At 40.4% G+C, this 26,882-nt stretch overlaps 2 protein-coding genes across 2 annotated transcripts; both read left to right on the top strand.

Moving 5' to 3' along the window:
* The first annotated feature begins 7 nt into the window (after positions 1 to 7).
* nrde2 (NRDE-2, necessary for RNA interference, domain containing) lies at positions 8 to 11,800 on the top strand. The gene is made up of 19 exons (XM_042389326.1): positions 8 to 115; positions 1,568 to 1,673; positions 2,125 to 2,304; positions 2,421 to 2,561; positions 2,837 to 3,105; positions 3,584 to 3,810; positions 4,925 to 5,149; positions 5,275 to 5,464; positions 5,669 to 5,802; positions 6,609 to 6,729; positions 6,980 to 7,152; positions 7,293 to 7,455; positions 7,563 to 7,783; positions 7,915 to 8,410; positions 9,335 to 9,729; positions 9,901 to 10,040; positions 10,252 to 10,393; positions 11,188 to 11,259; positions 11,382 to 11,800. Exons 1-19 carry the CDS (start codon positions 52 to 54, stop codon positions 11,505 to 11,507), a joined length of 3,585 nt encoding a protein of 1,194 aa, XP_042245260.1. The 5' UTR covers positions 8 to 51; the 3' UTR covers positions 11,508 to 11,800.
* Positions 11,801 to 14,512: 2,712 nt separating this feature from the next.
* LOC121880988 (calmodulin-1-like) lies at positions 14,513 to 23,199 on the top strand. The gene is made up of 6 exons (XM_042388643.1): positions 14,513 to 14,743; positions 20,768 to 20,798; positions 21,019 to 21,162; positions 21,258 to 21,364; positions 21,564 to 21,699; positions 22,013 to 23,199. Exons 1-6 carry the CDS (start codon positions 14,528 to 14,530, stop codon positions 22,039 to 22,041), a joined length of 663 nt encoding a protein of 220 aa, XP_042244577.1. The 5' UTR covers positions 14,513 to 14,527; the 3' UTR covers positions 22,042 to 23,199.
* Positions 23,200 to 26,882: the final 3,683 nt, after the last annotated feature.

Genomic DNA, 26,882 nt, shown 5'->3' with positions numbered 1-26,882 from the left:
GGCTGTCGAGTGACGTCATGTTCCTGCGACTGTTTATGTGCGATAACCAACATGGCGCTGTTTCCAGCTTTTGCAGATTTATCAAACGACAGTAAAGTTGAAGATTCGTCCAAAGGTGATAACTCCTTCATTTATCGCATGTTTTAATATCTACTGCTTTTCTTCTCGTGACTGTTCTGTCGTTATCATGAGGAGATAAACCCGCTGAAGCATGAACTAGCTGATATTACTGATATTAACATTAACTTTCTGATTGACAGACCTCAGTTTCACTGTTATTTTACTATCAACACGTTTACATGTCGTTACACGGTTTCTTCAGGAAGCCAAGATACCGTTTGTCTGTTGGTTGACTCATATATGACGCCAGTGTCATGTATGAACTTTACATTGAGAGCATTAGCAAATATGCATACCAGGTAGAAAACGACGTAAGGCCACTGCTTTTAATAATAACCGAGGCATTTATTGACAGGTGCTATAAATAGTTAAGCTTGAGCTCCATAGTTGAGAAATAGTTGAAGATGTGAACATGTTATAAGATGTATATAAAATACTCTACTTTAAATAATAATTTGTGTCTGATATGATTTTTCTAGAAAGAAAGTATGATTACCACATTAAAATCCTTAAAATGACATCTACTCCTTCTCCCTCATTAAAAATTCCTGAATCTATGAATATGCAGATATTCTTGATTTCATGATCTTTAACTGCTGAACATAAGATGTCTCCTATGTACCTCTTTATAAAGTCAATTTTCTGTGTTTGTGCACTGGAGGCTTCAAGTTTCCTCATGACACTCGTGTAGGTTGAATATTGGACGAGGATTGGCTCCAAACTTGTTGTTTTATCATAAATCCTACTCGTACACTCACCCTTTAAAATTGGATTTTCAGTGAACACAGAGAAACTTTCCACCTTGAGCAGATACATGTGAAAACAGCTTTCTAGCATCAAACATACTGTACAGTGAAGCTCAAATATCAACCTGAAAGAACAGAAGAAAAACATATTTTTGAGCAGAGGGGAACTTTAATTATCATATGGTCACTGTCATGGTTCAGTAAAATAAACCTCTGTGTTGTCTTTTTTTCTCCAGAAACTGTGATATTTTTGGTTTTAAGGGCAAAGACCTGTTGTCATTACTGTTACATCAGTGTAATGAGTAGTGTAATGAACTGTTTCTTATATTTGGGACTTTACATGAAACACGTAGAAACCTGGTTATTCAGCTCCACATAGGCATGATTATAATATTATCCAGGTTTCTGATCATCTGTGGAAGTGCAGTCATGTGTTTGACAATCTGCATTCAAATTCAAATTCTGTACCTACTGAGTTAATTCAGTTTGGTTTTTGGCCACCTGGACTCTGCTGGATTTAGTTTCTCCGTCTATTCTTCAGTAATGGAAGACAAGAGAAATGTATCCCTTGCATTCCCAGGATGAGACTGTGATACTCCATTACATGAAAACACATTCATTGAGTGATAATCAGCACTATGATCCCTCAATCCTCCTGATTGGGGAGTAACACTCTTTTTTTGTGTACTCTCTCCTTTTAGAGTTAGAATGGCTGAAGAATAAGAGTTTTCAGACCGGGGAGGCTCTCTCTCTTCACAATCGTTTTTTAGAGAAGACCACTGAAAGGCTGAGCGAGAAGGACTCAAGGTACAAAACTTTGTTTGCTGACACAATACTGGACATTCTACTGTGCATGCTCAAGCACACAATGTTGTAGCATCTTTTAAATTCCCTCTGTAAACTTTATTTCAAAAGAAAGTCATTTTCATCTTTGAGACGTGGTCCCACTTTTAGTGATTTTTGCTTTTATGCCATGTTTTACTCCCTTTTTCAAATCTTTGCATGTATTTCTCCTTGGTTTTTTTGTTATTCTTCCTATTGAATCTGTTTGTCTTTACTGTGAAACACTCTATAACTCTGTTTAGAAATTTGCTAAATAAATGTCATTATTATATCACATTTCTAGTAAGAAGTACTCAAGATACTATATTGAAAATTAGTAAAATAAGTATTTGTTTTTACTTGAGGCAGGTGTTATGAAAGCATTCTTTGTGTTTCTGACTCCCATTAACGTTGGATTAATCTTAACAATCCTCAGTGTAGACAGAGATGAGAAAGAAAGTGATGTGCCACCCAAAAAGAAGAAAAAGAAGAGTGAAAAGCATAGAAAAAAGAAGAAAAAACACAAAAAGAAGAGCGGGAGGTATTCGGATTCTAGTGGGTCTGACTCTGAAACCATCTACCCCAGTGATCTCAAAAAGGAACAAGAGGCAGACAGGTATACACACACAAACAAGTTCACGTCACACAATCTTTAAGTACTTTAAATGAATCTTAATTTCACAAACAGGTTGTTGTGTTTGTTTGTGTGTGTGTGTGCACGTGCGTGTGTAGGCTCCAGGATGCTCCGTTAGCAAGTCGTTTCTCCTGGTTGGATGACCTGAAGTCGCCCACAGAGCAGCCATTCTGTGTGGACAGTAAACCAGACCCAGCCAACTGGACGTACAAGTCCCTGTACAGAGGAGACGTAGCAAGGTAACACACATACATTCATACTTACACACAAACACTATGCACCATGTGGGCAGTACTGGCACATCTTTCTCCTTGGATTTTGTTCATTTGATGAACTACCTGCTACTACAGTTAATTACAAACAAATCAAACACATCACTTACTGCTGAACAGAGGAAAGACACTCTGTAGTGGAAGTAGGTTTAATGACTACAGCAGCAAATCAGACATATACTTATACTAAAGTGTTGTAGGTTATGATTTTAAAGATATTTTTGAAACTGTGTGTGTTCCAGGTATAAGAGGAAAGGTCGGTCGTCGTTGGGTCTGGACCCGCGCAGACAGGAAGTCAGCTGGGATGAGTCAGAGTCAAATAAGAAACAGAAAGGCGGGGACAAGAAGAAAGCAGCAGACAGATACTTCTCTACAGTCAGTCGCCAGCTGCTCAGGTCCCAGCACCCCGTTCCTACGTTACCAACGATTCCTGAGTGTAGTGATGTCATCAGCCCCACCTCCTTCCTCCCCCTGGGTGATGATGAGGAGGAGAACAAAGGAGGAGAGACAGGTAACAAAGAGGCAGCCACAAGCAGAAGCCTTTTTATTTCAGTATGAAAAATGTTGAATCGACAGTCCAGTCATTATCATCCTAAAGTTGTTAACACACTGCATGACTGATTTTAGGCACACAGACTTGCCTCACAACCATTCAAACTGACACAGATTTAAGTTAAAAGTATCAACAATAAAAATTAATTCAGAAGTCCTAATTGTAGCAGAACAAAGGGATTAAAGCTTCACATTCCTAACAGGTCATTAGTACTAATACTCAAAGTAAAGCTGACCTGATTTGAAATAATAGCTTTAGTTGACCTATGAAGTGTGGAATGTGTCCTCAGCTTACAAGGATTTAACACCACAATATTGTGTGAAGACAATTTTCAGATTTGAGCGCACTTTTTTATGTCAGATATTTCTGGCATAAACCCTCATCTTTTCATTTTAATCCTCACATCTAACTTCAAACTTTTAATGCGTCAATCCAGGTGACAGAGTGCAGACATCCTCAGTAAATCCCCTCGGTGTGTACGACTCCTCTACGACTCTCTGGCTGCAGGGGAAGGGACAGCAGGACCAGACGGAGCATCAAAAGCAGGACAAACAGACAGGGCAGAGCGCTAACCTTTTGGCCGGGAGGACTGAAGAGTTTAACAGGCGGCTCAGAGAGCAGCCAGCAGATACGCAGCTATGGATACAATTTATACAATACCAGGTAGGGAGACTTTTACCTGGTTGGTTGGTTTTATTCTTTGTTTTACTTATCTATCAACTAATCCCAGGTCAAAACCAAAACCAACTATGTGTTTCTCAGTATTTTCCAAAGCCTCTACTCTGTGGTTCTCAATCCTAAGACCATTAATTTTTACTGAATATGTTTGAACATAAATCAGGAATATATAGTTTCATTAAACAGGTATTATTAGATATTAGAAATTTTATTTGTGGCATTTTAACAGTCCCATATGATTTCAAATATGGATAGTCTGATGTTTGACTTTAAGGTCTGACACAGATGCTACAATCAACTTTACTAGTGTACATAGAAATTGTGCTTGTTGCCAAATTAAAGTTTAATAAACTTGAAACTATTAATGTAATGCTTAGCCAGATTTGATCACAAGATCATGGCATTTGTTACTGATGTTTCTACAGAGATAACTAAAGGTCAGGCATTTTTTCACTGCATTGTTTTATGTGCTCTTGTGTCGGGTATTCTAGCATATATTTTGCACTATTTTATTATTTGTTGTATGTATTAGATCATGTTTAAGTCTGTGTTTCATCTGGCTAAAATGGAGAGAAATAGTGTTCACATTCAAAAAACAACAACTCTGAGCTGAGCCAAATAGGAGATGTCAAATGGCAAAAAGTAGAATCCGCACACTGTTCTTTGCTCCCACAATGTTTTTTTACCCATTATTGCTGGGCAGGGTTTTGATCAATGCACAAAGCAGCACTAACAGACCTCACATTATCTGCAACAGGCGACCGAAATTAAAAGCCATTGGCTACAGCTCAAGGCCACAAGACAATTTTTACCGTGGAGACAATAAAGTAAAAGTTTGATTTTGACATTTAAATTGCAAACTAACTAAAGTTTGCACTGCTGTAAAACTGTAGACTGTCCCACAAGTTGGTTGTTGAATCACAAAAATGATTTTAGGCATTCTACATTGTAACTTGCAAACAGCCTATAATTATCAGCAAATCAATAACTTATCTCTCTAATTTTTCTTTTTATTGCTTTTCAACAATCAAATCATTCCTCAGGTTATTCCTGTGTAGCATGGTGTCAAATGTTTATCATGTCCTCTCTCCCTCTTTAGGATGAGCTCAGTGCAACAGCGTTTGTAGGTGAGGAGGAGCAACAGGGCACAGATTCAGCTGAACGTCGTAAGTCTTCCTACCGAGCTGTCCTGGAGAAAAAGCTGAGCATCGCAGAGCGTGCCGTGGCCACCAACCCAGGCTGCATCGCTCTGCAGCTGGAGAGGCTCAGGATCTGCCAAGAGCTCTGGGAGCCATCAGTTCTGGCTAAGGAATGGAAGAAACTGGTCAGTTGACTGAGCTCGCTCAGTTTTTGTGTGTGCTCTAAACAATGCCAATATACTGTATGTGCATGTCCGTAAAACCAAAGCATACAATCGTTCTAACTCGTGTTTTATCTGTTGTATTGCAGGTGTTCCTCCACCCAAACAGTGCCCTCTTTTGGAGGGAGTATCTGGTGTTCACTCAGAGCTACTTCAGCAACTTCACTGTGGCTAAAGTCAACTCTGCCTACGGGAAGTGTCTAAGCACGCTCAGCGCTGTGCGGGACGGCAGCATGGTCTCTCACCCGGCCCTGCCTGGGATTGAGGAGGATATGTTGGGTAACAGAAATTTTGTTAAAATTTCCTATCCAGTTATAGCAGCCCGGTTTTATCACCTGCTTGTGTCACTGAACTGAAACCCTCACATTGAAAAACACATAAACACTTGATATCTTGACTGTGATACGTCATATTCTCATTTATTTTTGTTTATATACTCAGTGCTTTTTAAAAAGTCATCATTTTGTTTGTCTTTCTGTCCAGATATCTTCACCCAGCAGTGTCATTTTCTGCGTCAGTGTGGTCACTCAGAGAAGGCGATTTCTCTGTTTCAGGCCATGATCGACTTTACTTTCTACAAACCTGAAAGCGTACAAAAGATGTCCACCAAGCAGCAGGTACACACATACACACATGAACTAAAACACTAATCCTACACAGAGAATAAGCCTTATACTGATACTGAAACTGTAAACCTAAATCTTATGCTCATAAATAAACTAAACCCTAAAACCAAATCATAAGCTATAATAACACCTCAAAGGAATAGTTTGACAATTTGGGAAACACTCTTATTCACTCTCTTGGATGAGCCCAGTGACATCCTGTTTCCAGTCTTTATTCTAAGCTAAACTAACTATCTCATGGCTCCAGCTTCATGTCAAACATAGCCTATGGAGATTTTGACCACTATTGATGCTATGGGGCAAAATTTTTATGAGCAGGTCCCAGTTTTGTTTTATTATGCAAGTGCACAAGGATGCACAAAGCAGGAGGCTGCTAGCAAGTAAACATGGATAAAAACAATGTAGGATTTAAAATATTAAAAAGTGGCTTTGTAAATGTTTTATGAGGAAGGGAATACATTTAAGATGTTTGTAAGGGCTCAAGGATACACACAATGTTTTAGTGTTTGTGTAAATCATCTTATTTAACTCTTGGCAAGAAAATAAGCAGATTTCCCAAAATGTGCTCACTATATACATCTATAAACTGCTCTATTTTAATTAGATCAGATTGTACAGATTTGATCAGTATCAAAAAATTCTGTTTAGAGAGTAAGTTCATTGTATAGGCATTGTAAAAATACAGCAGGACATACACCGGTGCTCCGGTAATGTGAAAAAAGATGAAATTGTATCTCCCAGTTAATATATGGTGCGCGCGTGTGTGTGTGTGTGTGTGTGTGTGTGTGTGTGTACAGGTTGAGTTCTTTGAGCCGTTTTGGGACAGCGGGGAGGCGAGGGTTGGGGAGTTGGGGGCCAGAGGTTGGAAAGCCTGGATGCTCCAACAAGAGCGAGGAGGGTGGCTACAGCCCAGTGCAGGTAAAATACACACAAACACACACACACACACACACAAACAGAAGTCCTTACAGCAAGGTGAGTCAGGCCTTACTGCATATTTGTGTTGTTATAAATACTGTAATAATTTAGAAATTGATTTCTGTGCTAGAATCATGAAAACAACAAGAAACTGAGCTTCATGTCTCCGTGTGTGTGTGTGTGTGTGTGTGTTTGTGTGTGTGTGTGTGTGTGTTTGTGTGTGTGTTTGTGCATGTGTGTGTATCCACAGAGGAGGATGAGGAGGAGGAAGAAGATGAAGAGGAGGTGAAGGATCGGAGCCAGCCCAGATGGACAGTCTGGCTGGATGTGGAGTCGTCTCGCGAAGCAGCTCACTGGTTGCCCTGGAGACCTGACAAAGCCAAGGGCCAATCAGAAGAGGACTGTGACGACCCGGACAGACAGGTACCGACAGCTGGACAGACAGACAGACAGACGGACATGTCTCTAGATATGTCACCATCCCAGAATTTTATGTTTGGAACTAATTTAACTTAATCCACTTTGTCTGAACTCCCTGTTTCTCTCTCTTTCTCCATCTCCAGGTGTTGTTTGATGACATCGGCTCATCCCTGATTTGTCTGTCTTCACCAGAGCTCCAGCTCCGTCTTGTTCTCAATTTCTTGTCATTCCTGGGGCTTCCTGTGGACTCTGCTGCCCCCTGTCAGCTTGGCCTGTTGCTGGAGAGCCTTTCACTACTCACTCAGGGTAAAAATGAATCGATCGATCACAATAATAAAAAGCGGTTTGCTTTTTAAAAACTACCAACAACTTGAAGCATATACTGAGATGAGACTCACATTGTCTCCTCCCAGGTAATGATCTCCAGCGTCCTCTGACCTCCCACGACCTACCTGGCCCCGGGGTTAACTCTGTAGGTCACATGACCACTCTTCAGGGAACCAGGAAGCTGGCGGGGCTTGGGAAGCACGGCGAGAGGTTTGTCACCAATGTGTTCAATATGGTTCAACCTGTCCTTCCTGCCCACCACCGAGCTGTCTTATCACTCAGCTGGATGCAGTATGAGAAACTCAAGGTAGGAATCAGTTTGTCTGATTCTAAGTTTTATTGAAAACGGAAGTACAAATATTTAGATCGACTGGATTTCAGGTCAGAAAAGTGTCTGACCTTTGCAGTAATTTACTTCTTTGTATTTGTGTGTGTCAGGTCTTGCGCTGCCTGCGCAGCGGCAACAAGAAGCGTCTCCGCTCTCAGGGCAAGAGCAGCAAGCGGGTTGCCAAACGACTACTCAAAGAACCTGACAACCGCTCGTCGTTGGTGCTGTGGCGGGAGTACGCCCACCTGGAGTGGATGCTGGGAAACCTTGACGAGGCTCGCAAAGTGTTCTCCACAGCCACAGCGATAGGGGGAACCAAAGGGCTGAGTAGCCCCACCCTCTGTGAGCTGTGTCTGCTGTGGGCCCAGCTGGAGGTGGAGGACGGAGCAAGTGTGCGAGGAGGGGGACTAAGTGATGTAACCGCGTCCCCGGCTGTGTGTGTACTAACTAGGCTAGCAGAAGGAACCTCCTCATCATCCTCTTCATCCTCCCAGTCTCTCTCTCCAGTTTCCATCCTGAAAGCAAGAAAGTCATATGAACAAGCTCTGACTGCCAGCTTGGCAGCACTGGATCAAGACCCCCACAACCCTCAGGCCAACAGAAAAGGTTCACTTTCTCAACAACTTATGTGTGTTTCATCTGTCAAGGAGGTGCTTTCAGTGTGGCATGAAAATAAGTTGCAAAGACTTGAAACTTCTGTAAAATATGCAATCCCTTGAATATTTATTTGCCTTTATACTTTGTCAGTCAATCCAAACATCATTGTAGTCTTTGGCAAATGGTGGTCAATAATGTAAGCTATACAATACATCATTTGTAGTAATTTGTCTGAAACATGGAACAACAACCTTCAGTTATAAGTCATTATCATCACTTATAAACCAATCCAAGGTGTTTTTTTCCAAATACTAATTCCAATATATAATAGTGACTATTTATCCAATAGGAGAGGAATGTTCTTTTTCCTAAATTTAAAACCTCACTGCATGGAACATAACTGAGTAATCTTTGTGTAATCTTTGTGCTCTGACACTGAGTTGTCAGCCCGTTTTGACTGAATACATGTAACTGAAATACTGAATTTTATAATTACACTGACGATAAAACTGTATTTATTGTGGATCAGTCTCATTTGGCACTCCAATCCACTTACCAGATCAGTATCTGTGCTAGTACTGATCTAGCAGATCAGATTTAGTGCATACTTAATTATTACTCAAGATATTAATATAATTACTTTTAAAATAAACACAAGCATTGCCAAACTGATGGTAACTCCTTGCCTCTACAGTACATTGCATCTTACATTGTGTACTACTGGGCTTGATGGATTTCTGTACAGCAACAAAACATGACTGCTCTTCAAAGTCAAAAAGCCTATGGAAAAACTTCAAACTAGTTTCTTTATGTGATACTTGAGACATCATTAAGATACTTCAAACAAAAGAAATAACTCCCCTAAAGTCCTCCTGTTTTGAATGTTACCTAGTTGAATCTGTTATTCATGTGATGTCATCATTCCACCACCAGGTCAAGAGGACTTGAGAGGTCTGGTCGGCTGCTACGCTCTGTTCCAGTACCTCACGATGGGCATCCAAGCAGCTCACACTGTCTACAGTCAGGCAAGAGAGAGGATGGAGGAGCTGCACCGCACGCTAACATTTGACAAGCAGCTGAACAGTAATGAGGAAGCCAACCTTGCCAGCACTGATGCCAGTCACTCTGCAGCTACTTCCGGCCCGACAAGCAGGCAGTGTGTTAACAGGCTAGCTTCTGAGTGTGAGATATTAGCAGTACAGCACGCAGCATTGCTCAGGCACCATAACAGCATCAGTGTGTTTCCACTTGCAACACTGAGACAGACACTGACATCTGCCCTTTCAACCTGGCCCAGCAGCGCCCCTCTCTGGAGCATTTATGTACAGGTAAGCCGTGGTCTGCTCTTAAGACACCAAAACCGATTTCATTTTTTAATCATCACAGATTAAAATCAGATCAGTCAGTCATTTAAAATAAGCTTCACTAACAGCCACTTCTCCTCCTCCTTCCTTCTCTTGACTTGATAACCCCTATGCGACGTCCCCCATGTGTTTCAGGTGGAGAATCGTTACCATAGTGCTGGCCGGGCGCGTCGCTTTTTTCACTCTGTTACCAGGGACAACAGCAGTGTTGTGCCGCGCCTCTTTGCCATTGTTGCTGAACAACAAAGGAAGCAGCTGGTGGACGCTGCTCAGAGGTAAGGATGATAGGTAGATGTGGGGTTTTCCTGCACTAATGTTGTAAGGGAATAAGCGCTGTAACAACCCAAAAAACACAGTGAAAATGGCGTCATCATACATGTGCCAAGAAAAACCTAGAAAATACTTTATTTTCACACCTACATTACTTGTTAATAATTCTATCAATACCAACTTATTTTAAACTTAAACTTCCTATGGTCACTACAGGTCTTGTTGCAATGACGCTGCCTTGCCCATCCTGCCAGAGAATGGCCTTAGCAACCGTATCCGTGGACTGTTTGAAAGCACCATAGCAACGGAGATGGGTGCTCACTGTCCTTTACTTTGGAGGATGTACATGCACTTCCTGGTGAGACGGCAAATAACTCCCAAACTCACACACATTTACTGCTCTTGTGAGGGTACTCCATCACTTTGTACTCATTTTCTATCCTAGACCAGTCCGTTGCTTTGTGGCATTGAGGTGTTATAAAGAAAAAACATAGAAAATTCATAATCCCATTCAACTTTCATCCAGTTATCATACTGTCATTGTTACAGATTTCACTGACGGGGTTCTTGGCAAATCCCTGCTTTCCTTTTTTTATAGAATTAACTAGTCCATCAGCTGCATATATGGTGGTTAAAAAGTAGCAAATAAAAATGTATGTAAGACATGTTGATTTGTTTTGATTGCTGACTGTCACCACACCTGACCAGTGATACTAGTAGAAAGTGAGCACAGGTCAAATCATATCTGTCAATTTCCCACTTAAATGAGACAAAGAAATCCAACATTACTAAGCTTTAAAGTATCTCTTTAAAAAAGAAGAATCACATAAAAATGGCAGGAATATTATTTTTTTTCTATAGAAATATTTATTTAAATGTGCATTTCAGTAATCATGGGAAAGGTCCCCTTTTGTTCTGCATGTTGTGCTTATTTATGTCTGTCCTTACAGTGCTGCCTTACAGGGCTGTTTCTTTCTCGTTTTCCCAAATATTGACTTGAAGACAGTACATGAACTAACAAACACTAAGATCAGCTTATAAAGACTTACTTTATATAATTGCACATTTGGAGATACAAATATTGACTGAAAGTCTTATATCTGTGTTGTGTGTATATAACATGTTTGTATGTATGTATGTGTGTATTTGTAGGTGTCAGAAGGGAAGGTGGATAAAGCCACAGGGATCTTCTACAGGGCTTTACAGAATATTCCCTGGTCTAAGGTGAGACACAGCTGACATCTGTCCTCTTCATTTATAATTGTGAGGGAAATTAATTGTCTCCCTCGTGTATGAACGCACGCATGAATGTAAATTTGCATTTTTGCATGTGTGTGTTCGACCAGGGTTTGTACATGGATGCAGTGCAGCTGTTTCCTGACCGTCTGCAGGAGTTTGTAGATCTGATGACAGAGAAAGAACTACGACTCAGACTACCTTTAGAAGAACTGGATATACTACTGGAGGACTGAACACACACACACACACACACAACTTGTTCAAGAGCTCAGTTTGAGTTTGCCTTGCTGGCAACATGCCCACCCACATATTGGCACACTTGATGGCAACAGCAGGACACACACACAGACTTGGATGCTCACACACACATCGCTGCAGTATAAAACAGCGAAGTTGCAGTGATCTTCAGATGGGCAAGGAGCCATTTTTTGTATATGGGGCATGAAAATGCTTTATTTTCACAGCAAACCATTATGACTGTGTTTTACTAGCTAAGATTGTCAATAAAACTATAATTTTCATTTAAGTGCTGTAGTTGTGATCATGCATAATCTGATGAGCACACAGTGCATACAACCTAAGGTTGGACACCTGCGTTTTAAACAAAATAAAACCTCATGACATGTTTCTATTAAATGTGATTGCAAAGAGAACATCAACATTTGAGTCAAATTAAATAAATTGTAAATGAATACGAATGAAAAAAAAATTGAAATTAAACATTACACTTCCTCAGCATTTAATGATAATAAAGATTTATTTTTTTTCTATAGTAGTAATATGGTCATGATTATAAAATGTCAACTTTGAATGTTCAAATGCAAATGCTTCAACTTGTTCATGCTTTGGACACCTCAGGGTTAAGAAACTCCAGATTATGAGGAGGTTAAATTATATTTTATTCTGAACCTTTGTGTAAGGTAACTATTGCCAGATAAGAACTGAAAGGCAGATCAGACTGACAATGTCATCTTCACAAAGTTAGTCATTTTTCACATAGTACTATTTTATTTATTTTTTGGTCAATAAATACTTTGTTAAATTTCATCAGTGTAAAATCCGTTACTTGTGGCATAGACGAGGCATTTTTTCTTAAATTTAACTCTTCTAATTTTAAGAATTACATTTTATGCATAAATAATGCAGTCTCACTTTTATTTCCTCATTTTTACATCCTCAGCATAAATAGTTTTATTCATACATCCCGTCTCTGTTTGATAACGGACTTGTGTGAATTAACTTGAAAGTTTTTGCTGCTCTAATCACTATATAAATAAATATATCTTCGTATACAGTCTATGGACACACTGCACAAACACACAGGAGCGGTGGAGTCGCTCCCTCCTGCCGCCTTTACCGCGCCGTGGTTTGACGCATTGCAGATCCGCTCTAGCCAATCAGCGGCCTCTGTACAGCGTGCACAATATTGCGGGTCTTCTCTGGCCAATCGGAATGCGCCTCTCAAAAGCAAAACCGCAACTTCTCCAGTACCGTCAGGCGCGATTTTTTAGAACGTATCCTTCCGCCTCTATAAAACTCAGTGTAACAAGAAATAGTCCGTCACTTTCTGTGTGGCTGCGCTATCAAATTGGTGCGTGTTGATAAATACGAGGGATTGAAACGCAGATACGACGAAGCTCATTAAAAGTGACTTTTCTCTCCATTTTATTATTTCTTCTTTTAGGGTCAAACAGCCACTATTATGAACAATGAAATTATTTAAATAAAAGCTATTTTTCTTTTTTCCCCAAACAAAATCCCATCCTTGTAATAATCCTCCTATACATCTCAATATATTTTATGACAAAAAAAACATAGCTCACAACAGATGTTATGTGAAATAGGTCTGAGAAAAATGGTAGATGGTAGTCATTAATTAAGGTATCATTACACTAACATTGTCTGACGATGTAATGACAGCTTTTAGCACATCAGCAGACTTTATTATTGGTGCCAGGTGGATGAGACATGTGGCCACACAGAGGATAATGCAATAAATGTCTGAGAGTAGACAGATACTGGAAGGTATATGACAGTCGATTTGACAAGGAAACGCCACTAAGTCTATGTTCTGTTTTATCTGAGACACTCCAATTAATATTTATGAGACAGTCTTTGACACGTATCCCATGTTGACTGTCTCTCTTTGTTTTTAATTAGGAAGAATGTCAGGTATATTCTCTTTGTTCACAGATTTTGAGACACAACTAATGCAAATAGATGAACATGTTAGAGAATGCACGGTGGTTTACATGATTGATTGTTTGATTCATTTATTTATTGCTATTTCACCACAAATTGAAAGTCTCCACTGCCCTCATTTACGTTCAAAGAGACACACCCCACTACTGTTAGGTGACAACCCAAATGTTTGATTAGTAAGAAGTCAGCTTGCTTCATTTTTTAATTGTTCTCAAGTGCCAAATGAGGTAAATTAAGGTTTAAGTCTTTCCCCTGTGGTATTATCACTCTTTAGCCCTCGTTTAAAACTAGCTAGATAAACACAATTATTCCCAGAATCCAAGGTTATAATAATCTGCACATATATTATACATAAAGTCCCCATTTTCTCTACTCTCTACAGGTATGATAAATAGAGGTGATGGTGAAAAGGACTTAGCCCACAGAATCATTTAATTGTCTACAATACTGTTATTTTGTGTCAGACTTAGGACTACATATGTTCAATAACAGAGAAGTGGGCTTCATTTTATACTATTATTACACACCAGTTGACTTCTCTAAAGGCCTATGATTAAAACAGCATGAAGGCTGGATTACCAAGGGGAGAAATTGTACAGATCCTGATGGGCCCCAAAAGCTCCAGTTTCACTGCATGTGAACAGGTTTTGGTAATCTGATTAACCACAAATTCATAAGGAAAGAGGGAAACTGTCAAGACCTACTGTCATGCAGTTAACACAGAGCTTTTGGGGGCCCTGGGGATCTGGGGCCCACTTTGTGAGGTCTTAAATTCAGCCTTAAATTCACTGGACTTGATGAGAGAGTGGAGCCAACAGATTACATATATATTGCACATAGGTCGTTAGATGGTGGGTCAGTAACAGGGATCTCTCACCTGAGGCCCCTTAATGCAAACCCTTTCACATCCTAAATGCTCATTGAAACTGCAGTCTTCTTCACTTCCTTGTCTGAAATGTGTTTCAACTCAGAGAACCGGACGTGTTAAGAGAAACTTCCCTTTGTGAAACGTGACAGGTCACTGAGTTTGTGCACCTCGAAAGACTCTTACATGCACGTGTGTGTGTGCGCGTGCGCGTGTGCAGACAGAGGCAGCAGGGACACCTCACTGGCTGAGCTAGTTTATCGCACAGTGCGGAGGAATACAGTGAACCGTACAGCGGTGGTTCGGCCCGCCTCCAGCCTGCCCTGCTCCGTAACAGCAACCGTCCATTTCCTCTCTCCCTGTAGCGCTAGCAGACCAGCGTTTCTAACTCAAACAAGCATGGTGAGTATTTTATCTATTGTACTACATTACTTTCTTCTCTGTAGTCATTTAATTGAAATATCATGACGGCTCAACTGCAGAAAGAGAGCGAGTGGAAGAGACTCATTTGTACCGTTGAGTGAACTAAAGAACTAGCTGTTAACACTGTGGACTAGAGAGAGAAGCTTATGGTCACATCACAGGCGCGTAAGTTAGTACCCGCCACTGAATTTATCATTTTATGGAGTTAATATTTACAGAGCTTGTCATAGGGGGACCCGCATAATTGGCAATAGTTGTGGCAGTTCGTTTGGCTTGTCGTTAGCATCACAGCTAATGTTAACATCCTTAAAGAGTGATTTTCTGTAACATCAGACAACTCTGAGAGTAGAGGCTGTTACTGCAGGGATGTCGGTAGTGTTGAACACATATGATATGCCGGTGTTAAACCTGCTACGAAAAAAATAGGCTGATGGGTGAGACAGACAGATGTGCACTTCTGTCCACCAGTTTCTGCCAATATAGCTATCTTATATTGTCGCCTCAGTACTAGATAGGCTCACGTATCTTCCTAGATATTGCTATTCCAGTTATTGATAACAGCTATCAGAATGCAGCATGTAAAAAACTGCAGTGGTGAGAACTGGCAGTCCTAACTGGGTCATAAAATATGCTGTAACACCTGTATGTGGTCACTTTGCCACAGAAGAAAACATCCGTTAACGACCGATAAACTCAGAATTTGAACAAGTTGACTGTTATTTTGTTACAGACCGCCTTTTTTTGGTAGTGACTGACGATGCAAGAGGAAGTGTCTTGATGAAGTCTGGTCTGTCAGATGTTTCTGAACGTAGCTTGCCCATAAATGTACAATGTCAGCCTCTTATTCAGTGTCCTAGGATCAGTCCTCAGGGAGTGGTAGCATCATACACCCGTCATGGTCTGTAGTTTATAGCTTCTGGAGGGAGTTGTTTCCACACATACTCTCTGTTGTCATGTGTAAAAATGTAATTATATGGTATAGTGGACCTTTTCTTCAGGCTATACGTAAGTCTTGAATAGATAAAGACGTTGTTTGACAGATGCAATCTGCTGAACATATTGTAGGCTAGTGGCTCCAGGAAAAGCCGTCTACTTCTGTAATCATAATCAGTTACGTAAATACATAAAACAAACCATGCGGCAACATGCCACTTAAAATGATGCTTGGAGATATTTTCTCTGAAGGAACTGGATGACCTCTTAAAGGACTAATGTGTAAGATTTAGTGGCATCTAGCAGTGAGGTTGCAGATTGCAACCAACAGAATACACCTTCCCTTCCAAGTGTGTAGGAGAACTTACGGTGGCTGCAAAACTTGCAGAAAAAAGCGAAAGGCCCTCTCTAGATTCAGTGTTTGGTTTGTCTGTTCTGGGCAACTGTAGAGACATGGCGGTGCAACATGAAGGCCTCCATGTAAGAGGACCCGCTCCCTATGTAGATATAAAGGGCTCATTCTAAGGTAACAAAAACACAACAATTCTTATTTTCAGGTGATTATACACTAATGAAAACATACTTATGAATATTATATTCCATTTCTGCCAAGTCTGATCTGCTAGATGCCATCAATTTCTACACACTTAGGTAAATTCTGGTTAAATTTGAAAGTCATTATTTGCTTTTTTTTTTTTTGACACGTCCCTCTTATGTGCAATTCTTTACTAACTTGACTCTCACAGTGTATCTCAACCTTGAGTGCTTGTTTTCTGTTTCATCAGCTCATTGCTTGCAGTAAATTGTTATAATCTGCATAACAGGTGTTAAACATTTACTGATTATACAATCAGTTGCCAGTTTATAAGGGACACTTAGCCAAGACTAATGCAGTCTAATACAACAGCCCTGCAATAATACCTTCCCCTTATAGAGCTTATTATGTTCAGCTTTTGTTGAACTTTCTAATGGTGTTAATTCAACTTTATGGTCAATTGCTGTTGAACTGTGGTCCTTTTATACTGACAGATATTTCAAATCTTTCATCCACCCCAGTTATATGAATGAGTGGGAAAAAAGCTTATTATAATTTGCTTGAAATTGGGTAGTTGGGCTCAGCAGTGTGCAAATCCAAATTTAGTTTATTTAGATAGTTCAAGTATTTTAGGTTATCTCAGCCAGAGTCGGTTAGATTAGCCTTTAAACACAGCCAAGTGGTAATTGGCCTACTATATTTAATCATTGAAGTTTGAAACCACACTCAACATAGTCTGTGGGTATTAAGATTGTTTTTTCTTCATGTTAGCTGATATTAGGTACATTTAACTTCATTATATTATCTCATCATATTCTTAATTTAAGCAGTCTGACAAGTTTTTTAAATAACTAGTAGGATGAACTGTGTTGAAGTCATGACTTCATTTTAAGGCTCATCTCTCTACTGCATGTAGATTTTAAAAATGATTTCAAAATGGATATTCTGTCCCTCACAAACTGCTCTAATATTATTTTCCGTTGGATTAGTTACCATAGGTACGTGGTTAGTCTTTGTGGTTACTATAGCCACATGGTTGACGAAGTTTGACACAGGAAAGAGGAAGTAGTCTGTGAGACAGTTGTCACAGTTCCTTTCATATTAATGGGGTTTATTTAAAGCAGAAAAAAAGACGTGTGATTGTTCTGCTGTTGGATTGTGACTCAAATGTGCTCATCATAAGCCTGCTGAAAGTGAGAATATACTGAATACAAAATAGATATAATGATGTGTTCACACAGTCAGCTTTGATCGTCACCTATACTTTTTTTTACACATCTGCATTTGCTCTGCGTTGCCATCTTTTTTTAACAGCTCATAATTTTATTTTTCAAGAATGATTTTCTTTTTAAAAAATGACCACATCTGGAATCAATGATTATTCTTGATGATTTGGTAGAATCAGTAAAGATAAATACTGTCCAAGGGTGCTTTTAGATAAATCATAGGGCTTATGTGCTGCTATCTGACAGGAATGTGGTCTGTATTGCCAGGAATTACAGCACCTTGAGAGGAATTTGGCCTGAATATTACAGGGGTTAGCAGCTTGTTAACCATCGCTAGAGTGTGCACACACATGCATGGACAGAGACACACATCATCGCTGTCATTCTCATCGCCCAAACTCTGAAAGCCTCATTCCTAACGCTTGACTGTATTAATACCTCGTATTAGGGCTGGGTGATAGGGACAAAATAAAATGTCACAACATTTTTGACCAAATACCTCGATATCAATATTGTAGGGATGACTATTGGTGCTCTCACAAAATATTTACACAATGAGGTTTTTGATAAATAATCATCAATAATGTGGATATAATGATTAAGTGGGTAAAGACAAATAATAGAACAGCTAGAACAGTCTGGTATGTTCAGAAAATTACATCACTTTACTGTACAGCCTTTAAAACCAGGAAAAGACAACACTTCTGCCATATTATGATACTACGATATGCAAAATCTAAGACAATATCTAGTTTCATATCACAGTATCAATATAATGTTGATATATTGCCCAGCCCTACCTTGTAGTTGAAATGTTTCAGCACATACAAATCTGTTAGTTTTGAACTAACAGCTTTGTACGGCTAATTGTGCTTGAGAAAATCAAAAACTTCATGCAGGTGTGTCATGAATCTGATGGGTGCTTAAACTTCAAAATTATGACATGTTGAAATTCAAATATTTCATCCCTATATTTTTTGGTGTGCTGTTAGACATGGATTTAAGGAAAGACTTACGACTTGAAGAAAGGAAAGAAATGAGAAGTTATTTTGCAGAAGACACTTTCCCTTGAACATCTTTATATTTACTAATATTGCTGACAGTCTGGAGTGAGTTTTGGAAGCGAGGAGTTTTCCATTTTGGCTCATTTATTTGAACAAACCTGTTTCTTAATCACAAAAATGCTGTTGACGCAGGACTCAGGGAAATGAGAGTGTCACTCACACAAACTGTTGCGGATAGAGGCCCTGCAGAGGGGGCCGTTTGGTGTGACCCATGATGCTGTCTAGGAGGTCAGATGACCAGCCAACTGATCCTCCCTAGGAGCTGCAACTGTAGCAGTGAGATGACAGGCCACAGATTAACACACACATATGGACACACATAAAACCTCTGTGACCTCCCCTAGTCTGGACACTGTTACTCACACACACCTTAAATCAATTTTCTTGACACATTGGGTGACCTCCTCTGGCCTCCACACACACACACACACACACACACATATATTCTGTTTCTCTGGTAAACTGTTGAAGGCTCTTCGTCTGTTAACTACTGCAGGAGGTGGACACTTCATCTGTGCATCCATCTTGACTATACATCTGTTGGAGAGATAGACAGACAGCTAAGCGTTTCACTGTCATGCTTAGGCTCACACACACACACACACACACACAGGGAGCAGGTTTCTCCAAAGTCTCACCCAGTTGGGGTTGGATGCAGCCAGGAAAGGACAGTGTCTGGTCACGTACACTCACAGTGCTGCAAGACACAAGGACAGAAAGAAAGATCTACAGTTAGGCAGGTAGACAGACAGATTTATTGAGAGACGGACAGGCGGATGGACAAGTAACCAGACAAATATCAACAGACGGACCAACTATTCCATCAGCCCGTCGTCCAGCTCGTGGAAAAGGGAGACATCGCCTGTCAGGTCAGTGCCAATCCACTGACCTTTGCCACTCCAAAGGGATTGTGAACACTTCTGTCATCTGCCATCTACTCTGGAAGGATTGAAAGACAAGTCCTACAATTATCCAGTCATCTGATTACCATTCAAGCATTGACCCATCCAGAAGGACTAAAAAAAAAATCCATCAATTCTGCCATCCACTCAAATCAAGACTCAAAGTCAAGTTTTTCCTCATCTTTACAGTTATGTGACTTTTCAGAGAGATGGAAAAATCTACCGTTGATCAGCCTCTTCTTCCATCTGTTTCACTAATCAGGAGGAACTGATAGATGTCTGGCCATCATTTCTTTCATCCAACTATTCCTCCCATCCTAAGAAATCATTCCTGCCCTTGCTATCATTCCCTCATCATGATGCCTAAGAAAGTCGCTCTGTACCAAGCCGAGGATGAGCTGGTGAGCCTGTCGACAGTCTATGACCTCTTGGATGAACAGCAGCATTTCTACAAGGAGCTCATCCAGCAGCAGGAGAGGAACTACAGAGCCTTCCTACAGATGCTGATGGACACATCGTCCAGCCGCATGGACGGCCTGGTCAGAGAGATGCAGGACCTGAGGAACTGCCTGCAGAGAACCAAAGCCGAGTTAGCTGAAGTTAAAAAACAGGCTGTCCAGAACAGCAAGAGGGCTGAATGCATGGCTGAAGGCTTGGTGATGGTGCGGGGGGCCATAGATGGCCTCAGTATGAAAACAGGAGCAATTGGGGGAGGCACAGAAGGAAGAGGTGTGGATCTGAAGCAGCGCAGAGGAGGTGGTGGATTAAGGCTGGATGGAGGAAGACGAGGAGGTGGAAGCAGAGGTGGAGAGGCAAAAAAACCAGAACCGAAAGCAGTGAAGCTGGTGGCAGACCTCACAGATATCCACTTTGAGGGGATAAAGGTTGTGCACGAATGCATACACAGAGTGAAATGAATGGGTTAGCTGGGTGAGATGTTGGTGGTTAAGATTGCCTCGGAAATAACCCGAAACTCCTCCTACTGTCGGTGTTTTTGAGAAGGTGTTTGGTTCATACTGGAGATGTTTTTCCTGTGACCAGATGTTAGTACAACTGTGTGAGGGGAGTTGGTTCCAGAAGTGTAAGAAAAGAAACCTCATTGTGCCTGATCGTTGCATCACTCTGACTTAAACTTGAAGTTTAGTTCACACCGGGTTTTAATCCCACATGATTTCTGTTTTCATGTAGTTTCCATGCAGGCTGTTGCTGATATGTTGTTGGAAAAGAAGTAGGGTTAGGGTTAGGTTGTCACTACTCAAAGGATTAAGTTACTTTTATAGTGTATTTTCTATTTTCCCTACCTTCCACCTCTCCTAAATTTCTTTGTTTCTGTGTTTTTATAGGCTGACCAACTAACAGAAGAGCAGATTGCTGGTAAGTTGAAACTACAAAAACACTTTTTTTTTTTTTTTACCATCTTAAGTGTTAAACATATTTTCTGTATAGGTCCGTACATTGTCAGCTGGAATCTCAGTGTTGTTATATTGTGATAATGTTGCTGTTGGTAACATTTTCTCTCTTCTTCTCCTTTTTCACCACCTTCTATCTCCTTGTTTTCCCTCATCCCACCCATCCTTTCCCTGTACCTGTCCAGAGTTCAAGGAGGCTTTCTCCCTGTTTGATAAGGATGGAGATGGGACCATCACCACAAAGGAGCTGGGTACAGTCATGAGGTCACTGGGTCAAAACCCAACTGAGGCTGAACTCCAGGACATGATCAATGAGGTGGACGCAGATGGTACGCTGGTTCCCTCTCGACATGAGCAAGGATTTATTGTTAAACCTGTGTTTGTAGTTCTTTTTTAATATTGACTTTGCCGTTCTCTTCTCTAGGCAACGGCACCATCGACTTCCCTGAGTTCCTGACAATGATGGCAAGGAAGATGAAGGACACTGACAGTGAGGAAGAGATCAGAGAGGCATTCAGGGTCTTTGATAAGGTAGGTCTGAGTATGTGTGTTTTGTTATGTGTTGTAAAGTTCAGTGTTTCCCAAGCTTTTACTGACAGAACAGAAGTCTGTGCTTCTGTCTGGCCTCACTGATACTGATATTTGATAAAAGATTGTCTCCATTATAGACTGCTAATGACTAACTGTATAGCTGTATGTGTGTCAAACTGACCACCTGTCTCTTGGCCAGGATGGCAATGGTTACATTAGCGCAGCAGAGCTGCGTCATGTGATGACTAACCTGGGAGAGAAGCTGACAGACGAGGAAGTAGACGAGATGATTAGAGAAGCCGACATTGACGGAGATGGACAGGTCAACTACGAAGGTACAGGAGAGCAAAGTCTATCTGGATATTTAAAAACCCAACTACACTAATATAGTTGCACGCATCAAGGAACACACAGCCATGCACACACACCACCTTTCCTCCATCATCAGTATTATGATTCATTCCTGTTTGTGAAGCCAGAGCTAGTTATGTAAGCTGACAAACACTGATGATAGATAGAAGCTCTGTGGTCATTTTGAGCGTCTTATGGCTGCTTTCTTGCTGTCTGATCAATGATATTTTATTGTGTGAGTACATGTGTTAAACACTGTTTCTGATGTGTGTCTTTTTTGTTTGTTCCCCCCCACAGAATTCGTTCAGATGATGACCGCCAAATGAACTGGGCTCACATTAAAGACAAAGAATCAGTCAAATGTTTCACTTACCTCTTATTGCAAAAATCTACATTTATTCATACTGTTCTGTATAGACAACTTAAACTGAATGTTGGAAAACTGAAAATCTGTCCATATAAACAAGCTCAAAAAAGGTAAAAGACAAAAAGAAAAAAACTTAAGTGAATCTGCATGTACTGGCTTGTATTCCCCGCCCCCCCAGCGCTGAGCTGCCCAATCAGATCCTCTCTGCAGCTGGCTGGTTTGGCCACTGCTCCTCTGCTTCCTGGTTCCATCTGCCTGATGTCATGACGATTATTTGGGCTGGCCAATCGCCTTTCTTCTATGACTTCCTGTTTTCTTTTCTGTTCTTCATGCATGCAGCTTTAGATGGGTTACTGTTGTGAGCCCAGTGGCAGAGGGCTGTTGTTGGGCCTCAGGTTGGTCTGCAACCCACAGGGAGGAGGGAGGGGTTAGTTGACGGATGGATGGGAGCGAGTGAACCAGCAGAACCTTTGCAGTTTGCTTACCTAAATGAAGTCAGTGACGACAGAGATATTTTTAAGAAAAATATTAAAAAGGAATAAATAAGAACTCATTTTAGATTCTGTGTTTCTGGCATGTCAGGATAATCGCTTTATCCTTTGTGTGTTTACCTTTTTTTGAGGGTGAAGCCTAGGTGGGGCGTAGATTTGAGCCCCTCGGGCGGTGGGTGTGTCCTAGACTATTTGGAGGGGTTGGGTGGGCTTTAAAGGCAATGATACACAAGCAATTTTTGGGGCAAAATCAATATCATGAGTATCTGTTTTTACAGGTATTTTACAGAGATTTGTCGATAAGGAAGTTAATAAGTCAGTAGTGAACTAAAAAGAGTAAAACATCGTTATTCCTCACTGAATCATGCTCGACGCAGTGTTTTGCCTCAAATGTTGCATGTGTATCATGATTCTACGGGGTGTTCATTTCTGATTAGTGGGGACGGGGTCGGTGCTTTGCGGCATTTCTATCTAGTGTTTGTGTGTGAGTTTGCGCGTGTAAGTGTGTGTGTGTGGGTGCGGCGAGGCCCGGCCCAGTCCAACTGTTCAGTTCAGTTGATCTGCATTCCAAGTTGTACATGCTAGTCTTTACATTTTGTTTTTCCAATAAAATACCATGAACTAAAGATCTCGTATTGGGTGTTTTATTTCTTACAATTCCCTCAGTGAAGGCTGGTTCTGTGGGGGAAGTGCTGCTTTCAAGTGACTCATCTGCTACTTATTGCATGTAATGTCTTACAGAGAGCAAAGTGTAAGCACAGACATGAAAGCCCACATAAAGAAAACATTTTTAGAGGTGGTCAGTTTCTGCACTCCTAGATTAATGCTACCAAACATTTTAGATGAGCAGGATCTGACAATTAGGTCTGATGACCATTAAGTACACAACACTAGAACAGAAAAGTGCTACAAAAGGTTGCAACCATCCTCTCAGTCTGCGATTCAATATGTGTATTTGCAAAGGAGAAATGAGAGAGGGGACATTCTCTCATAGATACAACTACCAACAAACATAATTTACCATGAACAACACATAATCAATTACAACTTCCTATCAGTATCACTGTTCATATAAGGGGAGAGTTGTGTTAAAGGAGGGTTTTCAAACCCTGGAACAAACATGTCAGTGTATCATGATGATGATGGACACTAACACATCCTCATTAGTGTAATGTTACAGTGCAGTGTGTATGGAGATGTGTCACAAGGACTTCCTCAGATCGTCGAGAAACGTCTGTCTGCAGATGAGGAGGTGTTGCTAGGCAACAGAAGCAGGCATGGGATGGGTGGAAGGGATAGAGAGGGAGCAGAAAACCGTGGGAGTTTGAGGATAGAGCAAGAGAGGAGACAAGGGGAGGGAGGGAGATGGGGGATGAAGAGGTTGAAAGACAATAATAGAAATCCAGGACTTGAGGGAGAGGAAGAGAGCGAGGGATGAAAAGACAGAAATGAAAAGAGATTCAGAGTGCATCTTAAAACCATAAAACCTGCTGATATGATTTTTTATGGAAGTTTTAGCTCTAACAAAGACACTATTTACTGGGGAAGTATGTCAATAAGCAGTAAACAATAGCATATATTTGCACTACTGGTATTTTGCACTGATGCTACTCACTACAATATATAAAACGTAGCTGCTGATTGTGATTGTGGCGTTAATTAAGATGCAGACAGACAAACAGAGACAGAGAGGACAGAGAGGAAAGACAGAGATGGAGAAGTGTGGGAGGTGTTAGATTTATCCATGTATCTCTCTCTCCCTCACACACACACACACACACACACACACATACACAGTTGTAGTTATGTAACCGTCTGAGGCGTATTAATACATCTTGCAGCTCACTGCTTGCTATAGTGAGCTGCCACTCCAACATTATTAACAGGGTTTCCAATCCAGAAGATTCTTTCTCACATTCGCCTCAAACTTATCTCAATTTACACACAGTGTGACTGCACTAAATTGCTCATACTGCTGCATCTAATACATTACTCCTTACAAAGTGCCCTTCAAACCAGCTTACTCAACTTAAAATGTGTGTGTGAGAGAGAGAGACAACACCCTTATGTCATTTCCCTAAATCCACTCATTAGTAACACTTTCTTCCTCTCTTGCTCGCTCACACTTACACACACACACACACGCAAAACCCCCACTCCAGGCTCCAGCTTTCACCAGCATAAATATTTCAGTTTTTCTATCTGACAGCCAAAAGAATGGTGTGGGGACAGTGTGTTGGTGTGTGCGTGTGTGTTTGTGTTAGTGTTGGACATAACATTATATGTTTCAGGATATTTGCAGACATTCATTCTCCCTCTTTCCTCTTTGCCTTCATCATTCCAAAACTGTTTCCCCATTCATGAAAAATCCCCAAATTTCATGAACATAAATTGTTTAATCTTGTTTAATTCTCCAGTCATTACAGAGGAAGTATTGGAAAGTTTCCCAAAAATATGCGATTATATCCTTTTTATTTTATTTATATATCTGTCTCATGTAAGCACCGTCAGTTCTTCAATCTTCAAATAACAACAGCTGCACATAGTTCCTTTAATGGATTTCAGCAGAAGCTGAACTGTGTATCCACCAGAATGAAAATGTTGTTTCAGATGCAACGCTGAATCTGTTGGCATGAAAAAGTAAAATTTTAACTATTGAATAAAACAACATCAGCCTTCAGACTCACCCTATAAAACCCCTGGTGTGTATCTCAGTGTTGTTTACAGTAATAAAATAGAAATATTCCCTTTTTATTCAGTTTTTGAATATTGAACATTTACAATCACTGACAGCAGGGATTGGGGGTGTCCAAAGGGAGGGCAAATATTGCACCATAATTTATTATAGAAAACAGGATATATAAAGGATTTATGTTTGTTTACTCATAAAAGGTTTCAACCTTCTCTGATGTACCAAAACCTGAAGATATTCAGTTCATGATCACGAAGACAAAGAAAAGCAGCAAATCCTCCCATTAGAGGAGCTGGAACACAAGAATGTTTTTGCTTGAACATTAACTTGAATCATTTATTAGTTATTAAAATAGTTTCCAATTAATTTTTTGGGGAGCGACTTATCGATTAATCAAATAACTGCAGGTCTAATGGTATCATATTGTTGTGTTGTGTTGGATTTTCCTGCTTCCAGACAGGTTTATACAGTATGTCTCTACAGGCTGAAATAATCTTAAGATAATGTCAAAAATGCATGAACATTGAGCTAAAATGAAAGCGTGGAGACACAAGACTTAATTTACATTAAAAAATAATAAAATTATACAAAAAACATTCAGTTGAATTTATCTCATGCAGTCTGATAAAATATAATGGACTGGCAAAAAGTACAAAATAGAAATACTGAAGGACAATATCAGTAACTTAAAATCTGGCTGTGCATTTTCAAACAAGTGTCAGGAGTCCTCAGCTTGTGCTTATTTTTATTTTCAACTTAGTACTCTCAAGTCGTACAATCAATTTGTAATCAAATACTAATATCAGCCCCATGTGCAGTACATGTCTGGGGTGAGGCCATGACCTTTAAAAGAGACTGACTGTCACCGATACCCGAGAATCCAACTGGGACCTCAGTAGTGGGGGGGCTGTAGTGTCTGGTGTGTGTGACAGACTGATCAGTGGCTTCCTGACACTCCAGGACGAAGCCTGTCAGCGCTGTAATCCTCTGACAAAACACACCAAAGGAGGACGCACCTGAGAAAGTAACACACACCTCTGGCCCTGAGGTCACAGCCAGGGGGAACGCCACACACACAGTCAAACACACACACACAAGCTTAAACTAGCACAAATACTGTATGATGGCTGAAACAAAGGTTTATATATCAAACAGAGCAAACAGACAAGTCATGTTAAGCTTGTTTTTGACCACTTTTATTATCCTCATCATCATTATTATCATCTGAATTTCAGGCATTCATTTACAGCACAAAGGACTCACTGACTGAGCTCACATCGACCTCTCACTCCTCCTACAGCATCTCAGTAACATCACTCTCCAGAAAATAGAATTATAATTTACTTTCTAAAATAATAACAGTAATAATACACATGGAACGATCAAATATACAACAATAAATTCTTTGTATTTATAATCATAATAAGAAAAAAAACTATATTCATCTAGTTGTATGTAACATGACTGTGACATGACATAAAGACAACACAATCACTGTGGTTGCATTTACACACAACAGAGAATCTGATTCTTGAGAAGCTATGTGTAGCAGATTCCTCTCGTCCATAATTACAGTTGGTTAACATATAAATGTTACACAGGAGCTCTACACATTTA

Source organism: Thunnus maccoyii, chromosome 16 (genome assembly GCF_910596095.1).
Source record: "Thunnus maccoyii chromosome 16, fThuMac1.1, whole genome shotgun sequence".
Taxonomy (NCBI): domain Eukaryota; kingdom Metazoa; phylum Chordata; class Actinopteri; order Scombriformes; family Scombridae; genus Thunnus; species Thunnus maccoyii.
This window is presented reverse-complemented; position numbering and strand designations above follow the sequence as displayed.